Source organism: Accipiter gentilis, chromosome Z, assembly GCF_929443795.1.
Source record: "Accipiter gentilis chromosome Z, bAccGen1.1, whole genome shotgun sequence".
Classification (NCBI taxonomy): Eukaryota; Metazoa; Chordata; class Aves; order Accipitriformes; family Accipitridae; genus Astur; species Astur gentilis.
The window spans coordinates 69,854,362-69,867,312 of NC_064919.1; the positions used below are offsets into that span (position 1 = coordinate 69,854,362).

At 36.5% G+C, this 12,951-nt stretch overlaps 1 protein-coding gene across 2 annotated transcripts in view; it reads right to left on the reverse strand.

The window, feature by feature from the left end:
* Nucleotides 1–5,807: 5,807 nt before the first annotated feature.
* The window catches only part of ITGA1 (integrin subunit alpha 1), a 74,561-nt gene continuing 67,417 nt past the window's right edge, over nt 5,808–12,951 (reverse strand). Inside the window, exons 26-30 of one of the 2 annotated variants that reach the window (XM_049796179.1) lie at nt 11,916–12,020; nt 10,673–10,777; nt 9,735–9,827; nt 8,110–8,226; nt 5,808–7,351 (exon numbers count right to left, since the gene is read on the reverse strand). In XM_049796179.1, the coding sequence (XP_049652136.1) occupies nt 7,307–7,351; nt 8,110–8,226; nt 9,735–9,827; nt 10,673–10,777; nt 11,916–12,020 (465 nt within the window). In that variant the 3' untranslated portion in view covers nt 5,808–7,306. The other variant, XM_049796180.1, reaches the window with a different exon arrangement.

Below are 12,951 nucleotides of genomic sequence, written 5' to 3' on the forward strand. Positions count from 1 at the left end.
ACCACTTGAACTCATAAAAATAGAGGGTATCTTGAAAATACTAGACAGGAGTTATAAGCACATGATGAGAAGATGAGAACCTCTGTCTCCTCAGAATATACTTTTATTTACATTTTTGACATTTCCTATTTTGAAAACATAGTTGTTGTTTTCTGGTTTGTGGAATTAAGACCTATCCATTCTTCCTTTTTATTTGCCTGTCACAAAAAGTTGCTCAGTCATTTGGTAGGCATTTTTTAGCAAACCTGACTCCCTTAACAATTCCTACTGAATCACAGTGAATTTAAAATTAATTAAGTGAGATTAATTTGTCCTGATGCATTGCTTGGTTTTGGTTTGTTTTTGTTTTTGGTTTTTTTTTTTTTTTTTTCCTTCTTATATTGTTTGCAGTTTAAATGTGTTAAGCTAGTAAAATATAATCCTGAATATGTTAAAAAATACCATTCGGTATATACATAACTGTATATACAGTTATGGACCTATTCTCAACTGATCGTTTGCTACATTATCTGCCATTAGCTACTAAGTCTTGAGTTAAACATCATCACACAGGTGGGTAGGGGATAAAATGTGGTAATGGGCTCAAGTGTCCTCTAGTTGACCAGGTGTACAAAAGTGTTCCTTATCAGATTGCAGAAATCTTACTCATCCTGTAAGAAAAATTCTCTTGGGGGGGCAAACAGGCCAGCCCTCAATAACTGGAATGAAACCTGAAGGTGCTTTATACAAAAGGATGAACTCTGTTGCAGCAGTATCTTGTTAAGACATATGTTGCTCTCTAAATATACTTGCTAATGGCTGTTTACTGAGACCTATAGGCATCTTTCTAAATACTGGAAATTCATGACATAAAGGAGGCCAGAGACTGTGAATTAATTTTGGCAGATCCCTCAGATAAATGGCAAAAAGCAACTCAGTTGCTCAGCACTCCTGAGAGTCTCAAAACATACACCACCAATACCACCAGAACTCTTTTTTTCTGGCTAGCAGGGTCATGGGAATTTTCAGCTGAACCCTAGAAGTTTTGAGATGCAATAGCATCTGTTGTGGCAGGCATAGTGTAAAATGACTGAGGCCAGAGTAATAAGCTCTTGTCAGTGAGACTTTATGAGCTGGCAAACAGGAAATTGAGCTATTAATGGCTATTAATTTGGGCTGTTAGATGAGAATACTCAGAAGGTTTGTGTATACAATTTCCCAAAAGGAAAAACAAATGAATTAGTTTTCTCAGACTATGTCTACTGTCACAAAATGGCAAAAGTTCAAATGCTTTTTAGGGAAAACTGTGGAGATCTTCTGTTTTTTTTCATCTTATCCTCTCTGATAAGATGAAAAGGCTCTGTAATGGAAGACAGCATGAAGAAACTTTCACTAGAGCGAGCGATAGATCCTATGCCTTTAACCCAGGAGGAAGAACAATGGCACCCTTAACATGCATGAACCTTAAGGACCATATGTAATGCTGAACCAGATACGTGAAGCTTTACAATAAATATGAACTTCTAGTACCAAATCAAACTGAACCATAACTGAGAAGCTGGACTTCACCATGGCCACTGCTGAAAGTGAACAGAGTGTGCTAAGGGGATGGACAAAGTATGCCAAGACAGCTGGCCCACCAGATCTAAATGTGCAATCCACTTTGAATACTTTTGCTCTCTCTCCCATTTCTTTGAAAAATCCCTGGGAGGTGCAACATTCAGTGAGCCCTTGAGGAATGTCTGTCCTTTCTGAGAAGACTTACAACACTGAGAAAAGGAGAAGGGCAGAAGGGTAAGTGCATGAGAGGGGAAAAGCAGTAAAGGAGCACTATGCCCCACTGTACTAGAGTCAGAAGAAAAATCTGCCTGAGGGTTTTTTATTCACCCTTTTTTTTTGACTGAATGAGCAAAGGCCGGTATCTCTGGGGTGTCAGTCTTTGTAATTAAAACACTATTGCATTGAGGATAGCTCGCTTTATCATCTGCTTCTTTAAACAGAATCCAGTTCTGCTGTCTAAACTGTGGTATCAGCCCGCTGTTACTAAAACTTCATCAGTGCTTTAATCTTTATGACTCTTCATTCTTACAGGGCTCAAACCACACCCACTGCATGAACTGCTATTGCCCCTGAACTGTGAGGTGTTAGGGTTGCTTCTGCTAATTACAATGAATTATAATCCAGTTTTGTGCAAATGATACATAATATTACACTTCTTGCAGTAAGAAAGTGATTCTAGTTCTTTTTTAATTCCATTGAAAAGCAATTTAAACCAAACAAAAATAGAAGTGGCTTTTTTTCTGACTTTCGTTTAAATACTCTCATGGAAAATGTCCAACAAACTCTAATGATCATATATGTACAGAGTAGGACATTCGGTAAGCACTCCCCTGTGACTACACAGGATGTTGCTATTAGAGAATTGTGATTCACCATCAAAGTAGTCTCCGATGAGATAACAGTTAGGTAATTACATGGTTTGGAATGTTTTCTAAAAGTTAATTGTGATATAAAAGGTGTAATCTTTGTCTTCTAGGAAGTTTTGATGCAAATGTTTAGTAGGCTTTAAGGAGGATGACGTGAATCATTTAGAACTCTGCAAGACAATGGACTGTTTGGATCACAGGAGTAAGTTGTACAGAAAAATCACTGGATAGGAAGAATGGTTGGATGAATGAATGTGTCTTCAACTTTTATGTATGTAATGTCATGAAAACAAATCTATGTCAGGAAGTCACATGTCTTCTGAAAAATTTCAAATGTGGCTGTAAGTACATGTCCTGGTTTCAGCTGGGATAGAGTTAATTTTCTTCCTAGTAGCTGGTACAGTGCTGTGGTTTGGATTTGGTGTGAAAATAATGTTGCTAAGCAGCGCTTATCCCAAGTCAAGGACTTTTCAGTTTCCCATGCTCTGCCAGCAAGCAGGTACACCAGAAGCTGGGAGGGACCACGGCCAGGACAGCTGACCCAAACTAGCCAAAGGGATACCCCATACTATAGAACGTCATGCTCGGTATATAAACTGGGGGGATCGAGAGAGTGGCTGCGTAGTGCCTAATTACCAGCTGGTCTTAAAACACAACAGTACAGAATCCATACAATTAATGGCAAGGTATTTCTGACAGCTTGACCACATTCAAGCTTTCCTTGATGTTATGCTGTGCAAGAATGCTTATTTCTACAATAGCTTTCTGTTGACCAGTAGATGGATTTGGTTTTAGGTACTAAGATGCCTTTATATTATTCTTATATCAGTGAAAAGCAAACAAACTACAAAGGAGGCTTGCTAGACTCTTTATTTTTTTTTTTTTTTTTAATCAATAAAACACATAGAATAATTTTACAGGAAAAAGAAAATGCTGTGCAGAATGTTGTGATTTTCTTAAAAAGGATGCAAATTCCCTCTTATTCCTGTTAAGTGGTATAATTAACAACAGTACATTCTGATTCTCTTGCTCTGCTTTTATTTTTGAATGGGATCATCATCTATACAATAGTTAATTCAAGAAATTAAAACAATTAGACTATGTGAAATCTATTAGATGAGTGTGACCCTAACTCCAGCCTCTCAGTGCCAAGTGAGATGAAACCTCTTGGCTCCAGTTGAAGGTGGATTCCCCTGACTCAAGTTCTGCAGAAGAGAAATATCATGCTCAGAATGAGTCAGCACAGGATATGTACTAAAGGGTTCAGGTAAGGGGTCAGGATATGTGGGTTGTGTCTGTAGCAAGGGCTCATAATACAGACCTAGAGTGACACCAGACAAGCGCAGGAACATAAGCAGCAGCCCAGGGAGATCGCTCTAATGTAGATGCTGTTTTCTAAGTTTTCTAAATTAATTACGTACAGGATCAACAACCTCTAAAACAGCCTCAGATTGGAGCAGGAGTGATGGTTTAAAGCTCTTGTTTCTTTCCAGAGAAGTTCTACGCTATAGAAATGTAGCTTGTCCATTCCCTCTAAGATTAGCTACTTCAGTGCTGAAGTTAGGAACTGAGTTGGGTCAGACTCCCTCTGTTGCTTAAGCTCTGGTTATAGACCCAATTTTTTATTATTATTATTATTTTTTTTTTTTACAGGCTTTTATTTGAATGAAAAAATGTTTAGCTTGCTAGTTATTAGAATCATATTACAACCCCAATGTGCCTTTTTATAGGAACAAAACAGATTACATGGTGTTCCAATATTTTTTTTGCCTGCCAAATTTCAGTCAGATGTTCCTGATGTTTGCAATATTGCTTTCAGTAGGCTTTTCTGTTGTACATAGTGAAAAGATGTAAAATACTGCTCTTGCAGTACTGTGTGGAAAGGCTCTTATGGATAAAAACAGTGATTTTACTAATTTAGCCTGTGTAAGAATAATGTGCTATAGCAGTATCCCCATTACATACTCATATTTTAAATATATATATATATATATAAAATAACTGAAAATCTGATAATAGGACAAATGTGAAAAGGGAGAAAGCATCATGACGAAGAGGAAAGCAGTGTGGTTATATGAAGCTTATTACTGTTTTTACAGTGCAAAGCAAGACTAAAAAGAATGGAACACTGATCTCAAACATACTTTGCATTGATAAAATACTTATGTATTTTTGCATAGTCTTTAACTAGGGAAGTAGACTGTTCTATTGACTTATATTTTTTCAGTTAGGCTCATGCTTTAAAAGGAGACATGAAATGTCATCAGAAAAGTAAAAAGCTCTGGTTAACAGCTTATCATAACTAAAAACTGAAACACTTAAACAAAATAAAAGTATTCTGCATAAAAATGATGTGTGGCTTGCACAACTTCTGAATGATTTTATGAAGCCAGGAAACCTCATGGTTAACAAACTGGCTGAATAATAATAAATAGTAGTATTTCCTCTGCTACCACAGACTTTCTATGTGCATAGGTGAGTCACAATTCCTTCGTATTCTGTTCCTTTACAAAACTGTAATAGGATAACAGCACTGCTATGCCTTTACAGAGATACTATAAGGAAAAAACTTTTACAATTCTGAGGCATTCAGATGCTACGGTGGGTGACAAGTGCTATTTAAACCTTTCAAACAAATTGGCACAATCATATGTTTTCTTAAAACAAAACCTGCATCTCAGATGGGACTGAAAACACCTCTGCGAATATTAATTTATCTTCACTGTTCAACAAATAGATTTTTGCCTTCCTTCAAGGACTATTTGACTTGCACGATGAGTGAAGCAGGGATTCTATCCACAACCCCTCTATGTAATTTTTTTGCTTCTATTCAAGTCTTCCTTCTGTGCTCAGAACCAGGGCAACTCACCTTGTGCCCCTCCAGACAGGGTGCACTTTCAGGCGTGCAGATGAGCACAGCAAGCAAGTCTGCGGACTCGGTGGCTCTCCCAGGCTCCCCAAAGCACAGCCACCCACAGCGCTCCCAGAGAGGGCTTTGCCCTCTCCTCTGAGTCACGCTGCTACCTTCAGCAGGCTGTTGTTGTGAAAGAACCACCTTTCCCCACAGACACGAGGAGAAATTGCAAACACTTTCAAACTTAATCCTACTTGCTGCATCCACATAGCTCTCAGCCCTGCTCAGTAACTGCTCTCTCTAATATAGGAACTAAATGGAAGGGACTGCAGAGTGACAGCATCTTTCAGACAGTGAAGCACCTTCTGGCACACTTCCAGAGCTGTTCTTGCCACTATGTTCAACCCAATCTATGGTCTCTTCTTAAAGAAAAAGAACTATTTATAAAATATATTACTGCTTTTTAAGCTATTACTATAAAGTCAGTGCTAAGTTAAAACCTTTTGGAAAACTGCAATGATTTTTTTTTTTTTTTCATTTCAGTGACTTTTGTACCAAGAGAAGGAGCAAATTTTCCTGGCTTCCTTGGCAAGGGGAAGTGTTTCTGCAAACAAGTAGGTCTTAACAGAACTGAGTACGTCTCCTCAACATTTTCTGATCTATTGGCAATCAATACCAAGTCGTCTCATGCTGAGACAACATTGCACTTTTCCAGCAAAACTCCACTTTCTTCTGTTCATTTTGTGTGGCTGCGAGTAATATAGAAAGCTCTCAAGGATAAGGCACAGCCCAAGAGCCCTGGGGAGAGATCCTCATGGAAGGAAGACAAGTATGTGAAAGAAGGGAGGAAACTAAATAGTCTAAATAGAAAAAAAAAAATTTCTTAAAGAAATCTTTTGCTATCTACATTTCAGTGTATTCTCATATAAAATTGTAATCTTTGACACAAAATAAACATCGTTAGTTAAGTGCGTATTTAGTATGCAAATCTTCATCACTTCTTAAACTCATAAGTAACAAAGATGAGGTGTGACTTATAATACTAGAAGAACCTTGCCAGTGCTGAATTTCCTATCTGTGCTCTTTTGTTAATTATCATTTTGTACACTTTAAACTCATTGGATTAAATAGCTACACCATAAATTTACAGTGACATTTTATGAAGCACCCTCCTGGCTACTCCAAGATATACAGCAAGAGTCAAACTTTCAGGGCACCTCTAAACATTTTCTGCACAAATATGGACATTTCAACTTGCAGATACAATTATCCCCCTGCTTATTTGAGTACAGTGTGCAATCAAATGGGCTTGAATGTTTTGTGCATACATTTTTAGGCCTGCCAAAAATCTGTTTCAAGTTCAAACAGTTGTGTAATTTAGTGGATCAATCCTTCATGGTCCACTTGACCATAAAAATCCTAGGTTCAGCTGGACACACTAAAATGAGCAGAAAGCGAAGTCCACGGTATTTCAGTAATTTTCACCCAAAATTCTGCAGGTGCTTCTATCTTCTGAATTGTCATTGCATCAGATACCATACAGTATTTGGTGCATTGTCAAAGTTTGCATGTTCTGCTTCATGAACTGTCAGTTTTCTTTCACAGAACTGACATAAAGAGGAAATTTTGAAAATTATGCTTTTTCCTTTTGAAAATGGTAAGGTGATAAAAAAGACTGGGATTGCTACATACAAGCTGACTTGTTGCATAATTTGGAATGAAAAATGATTCCACTTACATAGGTATATAAAAATATGATTACGCATTTTCCATATTAAAAAACATTAGATTCTTTGAACTCAGTTACTCCAAAAGTGAGTAACATTTGAAAGTATGTCCTTGAGTATCACAAAATGCCGTAAGACTTTTTATTCTTCCTTTGCATGTGTGCTTGATTTGCTTGTTGTCGTTCTGCTGCTTGTTTTTTAATGCACCAGAGTTTAGAAAACATTGTGACCACTGCATCTAAATTTATAATTTTACAGTAACATTTTTGAGGCAGACCTGAGCAAAAATTTCTGCTTACCACCCCCCCAAACCCCCCCCTTCATTTCTCCATTTTCTTCTTTAGTGGTCTCTTGAAAAATCCAGCCTGGAGAAAAGAAAAAAAATGACTAAGAACTTCTCAAAGCATACAACCCATATTGGTAGCATTCATGTGCTGGTTCTTACTACTATTTTAATACTTCCAGTACAGTAAAACGTCATTTAATATTTTATCACTGAAGTACAACATTGTTTTTCCTGGAATGGAAAAACTAAAGAGACATGTCATGAAAGCAGACAGCAGGAGTACAGATAATACATAGTGAGTGATTGCTGAATCATTGTTATGCTCACATAATGTCAAAGGCTAAAACACTTAATAATATTTAGTACTGAATTGAATAAATAATACTTTATTTTATACTTGCCAAATTTTTCAAGAGATTCTGCATGTTGAAATTTATAAACTGTAACCTACTAAAGCAAGTATGAACTAAATATTTAGCTTGGAGAAGAGTGCCCACTTGTGGCAATACTTACACCACAGGCCTAGCACCTAGCACAAAGAGAAAACCTGATTAGCAAAGGCCATAGCCAAAGATAATAATAATAAAAAAGCTTAATAAACCCTTAATCATACTATAATATCTTTTTTTTTTTGTCATAACATACTGGAAATACAGGTTTCAATTGGTTAGCATTACATATTACACATCAGAAAAAAGTTATTTTGTCATTTCTACAAGATTTCACTCTACTTATTAGATAATATTAGTGTCTGTGAGATTCTAGTTATGAGAAGGACAGGGCACAGAATTTAAGCATATTTGTTTATTTTCATGCAGACAATAATGTGCATCTTACCTTCCACAAAGCAAATATAAGCAGTGCAAGAATCAATAGTCCAGCGAAGATACTCAGGAGGATAACCCATAAGGGGACTGTACCTGGTGGGAGTTCTTTGGAAATCTTAATCATGGTCTGCAGAGTGTTCAAAATGTAAGCAATAAATAACTTGTCCTTCTAAAATATCAACAGAGCAGCATGACTTTTATCAGTCTGCAGTGATTTTCCAGGGTACCACTTCATTCTAAGTACAGGAATTTGTAGGAGCGCATTGAGAAAATAACCTCCAACATGAAAACCTATATTTACGTAACATCTTGTACTTGTAAGTGCATTCATTTCATGAGGGTCAGCCCTGCTATAAGTTAGTAGTCATTGTTGTAATGGATGCAGTACCAAAACCATGAGTAGTTGAAGTATGTGTTAGGGAGTTTCTTCAGTATATTCTTCATCACTCAATGCCTGCCTCCCTGAAAGATGGCAGTGATTAACAAGCTTCTAAACCAATTAAATGAAATAAGTGTAAAAGGCTGTGTAGATACTGATCTGATTTTAAATTAAGCATATTGTGTAAAATAAACCGAAATAAGGAATATTCACATTTAAATAAATGGGACCACATAGGAGTTTGAATTATTTTAACTTAAGAATTTATTAAGTACATAACTTTATTGTTCAAAAAAGCATTGAAGAGCTGAATACTAAAAATTAAACTTGAAATTATGTCTTAAAAAAACTTAATTCTGAAATTCCTTGGTTTGTAAAGGCAGCTCTCATTATCTGCAAGCCTCTCAGCTGTGTTTTCACTCATAGATTGGATTTTAATCTATCACTTGAAGAAATGCCTGGATACAATACTAGCTAATAGTTGACCTGTGATGTTTGTATTTCCAAAAATATTCTGCACAAGATATGATTCACACTGAATATTACTCTGTTCTAAATTTTGGGGGTATTAACAATAATAACACATAATAAGACTTTTGCTTAAAAATGTACATTGTAGTAAATAAGCCCCTGCATGTACAAGTTATCTCAGAAAAGCAGTGCATTAGCCATCATAAATGTCTTGGAATAAAGAGTATTAAAGGGTAAATAACAACTCTAACAAAATTAAAGACATTTCTTTTTATAACTGACACCACGACTATAACGTTACATACTTTCTTATCTAAGAAAGTGACAGGGAACTTCTGAAAAATAAAAGAACCTGTTTCAAATATATATCATGGGTAATGAAGTGGAAAGAAATAACAAATAAAAAAACGCAAAGAAAATACAACAAACAAAGTAAGATCACTTCTAAATACCCAGGAAAATTTTAAAAATACTATTGATTCCTTAAAAGAATTTGAATTATGCTTCTAATTTACATAGATGCAGGAAGCATTTATATTGCTGCAGGCAGAAATACTTCGGACAGTACTTCTTCTCACCCAGGTACATTGGTGGGTAATGGGATTTTGGTATCATTATCTGACTAATTATGACATTTCTACTGTAATATGAAATCACTTACTTTTATTTAGAGTAGGATAATACATTACAACAGGTAACAGTTCATTAGTAGTGAATGAAAATAAATGATTTGGTAGCATAATAAATCCTATGAAGAGTAAATCCATGAATTATCATGTCCTTACCTCCAGTTTTTGATGGTCATTTCTCAAAATCAGTGATGAGTTCTCACTCCTAAGTAATGCTTTCACAACAAGGGTTAAGCTGTGAATACTTGCCTGGAAGAAGAGAGGAATGGCTATGGTTTATAATCAGGTATTTTGAAGTAGAAAGCTTTTTAGAAATGAGAAGGGTGAAAGCAAAACTTAATGCTAAAGATCTGGGAGATGCTGAAAAAGGTGAAAGTCAGTGAAGCTGCTCATGTGTGTCATCTTCAGCACACACATCACTCTTTACAAGAGAGCAATACAGCTTGAAAGAGTAGAGAGCAGAGATTTCAAAGAAATACTACTTCAGCCACAGGGACAGATTCGGGCTCTCTAAAGTTCTGCTGTATCTCCCCTCCTGTCCTGTTATTTTCCAGAGAAAAATAAAGACACAGAACAGGAACTCAGCATCAGAAATTCATCAACTGAGCAAAATGGACCACAGCCTGGTCATTGTTGTAACCATCAGACAATACTGATGTGTGTGCTCTGAGGTGGACTTGCTCTTCTGCTCTTTTTGATCAAAAAACCCTTTCTGGACATAAGAAATTTTTCCACATTAAAACTTATTTATAAATTATATGATTCTATGTACCACTCCTTACATCTGCTGAATTAGAATTTGTGGATGCATAAGTGGCTATTAAAAAAAAAGACCATTAATACAGAATAACTAAGGGATGTCTTCTTGCCATGTTTTGAAATTCCTGCTAAGTTCTAAGTACTTAATTTAAGGATAATGAAATGCATGTCACTTAGTTTTGAGGAAATTTTAAAATAGAAGACAAACAATTTCAAATACTAGGGGACTGTGGAGACTTAAGAAAATGAAAGGTATATTTTTAATAGACATTAGAAACATTGGCTTAAGTTTCTCAAACCCAAGAGTATTCTGAATACAAATGGGATTTACTTGCCGTTATGATGGTAGGTTTCCATACTCTTAATGAAACATTCACTTGATATATGTCCGATGGGACCAGGGCACAATTAATAGATGCACAGCTGTATGTATCACAGTCCTGTTTAAAAAGCACCAGCATGAATTAATAGGAAGAGACTTTTCACATTACTAAAATAAAAAAACGTAAACAACTATATATACAGATCATAGACGTGCTATGACACCAGTGCTAAACTGATATTAATTACTGAGCCTTTTTATGTAAAAATGACACTGCAGTATATAAAACGAGTTGAGATACTCCTGCTGTGGTGGAACAGGCTCGGTTTTTGCAGGCTCGCTTAGCCTTGAGGAAGCTGTGTTACTGTAGGTGTGCAGCAAAAGCCATCAGCAGAGCTCCTAAAGGAGGCACAGCCTTTAACAGCAAGTGTTTTTCTGCCAACACAGCTACAGCTTCTCTGCAGTGTTTCTTGATCCTTTCAAATCGTGGGACACCTGAATCTTTCAAGCAGGGCAGGATGTGTGTGTGAAAACTTAAGTACCTTTACTTGCCAGTTATCACTTGCTAGCTGGGAGGGCAGCAGAATTATGTTCAACACTTTAGAAACATTTGCTTAGCCTAGACCTTTATCCCCTCTATGAAGGACTATGATAATCATGGCAAAATACTCTTCTCATGGCATGGTTTCACTTGCACAAGAAACTCAACTTGTACCTCTACGCTGAGGAGGTAGTATTACAGTTTTCCCCCTGACGTGTCAACAGAACTAAGTCAGCAAAGTTACTTCGCACCTCTTCCGTCTAAATGTGAGAGGCTAATCCTTTCCAAATGGGATCATCAATTACATTTCTACTGGTTGCACGGAAAATCTGTCAGATCAGAGTGCTAGCATTTGAAAGTATTTTCAACTGGATGTCTAAAAAAGTTGCAAGGGAGATGAGCTTTTAAAATATTACTATTTATTAATTACAATGGGAATATGGAAGGTGAAGATTTACTCAGCTGTCAAATGCGCTACTGTTATTTACACACTGGCTAAATTAAAAAAAACCCAACCCACCCCAAATTCAGTTCCACATACAGTTTTGTAGCCAAATAAAAACTATAGCTAGTCTGCATAAAGATGGCTTTTCAGGCTATTAAGACAAAATGAGTTTCCATAGGATACATTTTGAGAGAAGATTTTATGTATTTATTGCAGAAGTACTCAGCTCCAGGATCTGGGTTAATATCTGGGATATATATGTAGGCTTACCATAATTGTATCCTTTGTAGGTTCTTTTATTTTTGGCAACACAAATGGTTTCCCAGTGCTGATCTTTAAGGGATCTACAGGGTAACTAGTTTGGCAGATGGCATTCTGTTTGCAGAAATACAAATATTATTCTTATTGTCTGAATATGCAATACATTACAAAAAAATGCTCTGTAAACAAGCCAACATTAATATTTAATATTTAATGGCATTAATAATATTTACTAACCGCTAAATGCAATAAAACTGCATATTGCAAGAGTGCAGGATAGGAAATTCAGATGATGTAGGTATAGAAGTATCATTATTCAAAAAACAAATGAGCTTTTTATGAGATAATTTAACCTAAACTCTATCCAGCTACTTAAACATCTGTAGAAGCAAACAAGACCTTCCTGCAAGATGACCACTACATGAACCAGCAAGAGTTGGCTATTAAAACAGATAAATAGCTTTTGCATCCGCAGAGGTTCTGCCTTAGCAAGTAGACAGGCACGTTAAGTGCAGGATTCAGGAGCCTCCACTGCAGTGCCCAGGGAGGGGGTGCGGGTGCTGGAGCACGGCTAGACCTCCATGGCTCCTTCAAAGGCATCCGGGAAATCCTTTGGTGTCTTTGGTGCAGAGGAATTTGCTTTTTTTCAGTCAGGTCATTCACTTTCAGATTGCTAGCATGAAGAAGATTGCAAATCCGCTGGAGTACGCTTTGGCACACTACTATCACTAGGGTGTAGCTCATGGTAGGTGAATTATACCCACAGAAAAAGCACAGATTTGTTGAGTTTATGTGCAAACTTGGGTCAAATGTGGTGATTGACTGGGAATGAAAATAATAGGGGAAGGAATTTAAGAAAAGACACAACTTCTGTGTATTCTAAACATGAAATATTTGGGGTTTTCTAGATTCTTTTGTTTTAAAGTGAACTTTGAACTTTCATTTAGATAATTTGGTTTATTTTTCAGTGGTGTTACAGCTCAAAACTAAGTGAAATATTTGAGAGAGGTGCGCCTGTGTCTCTGTCTCTGAGGAGAAGATTAAA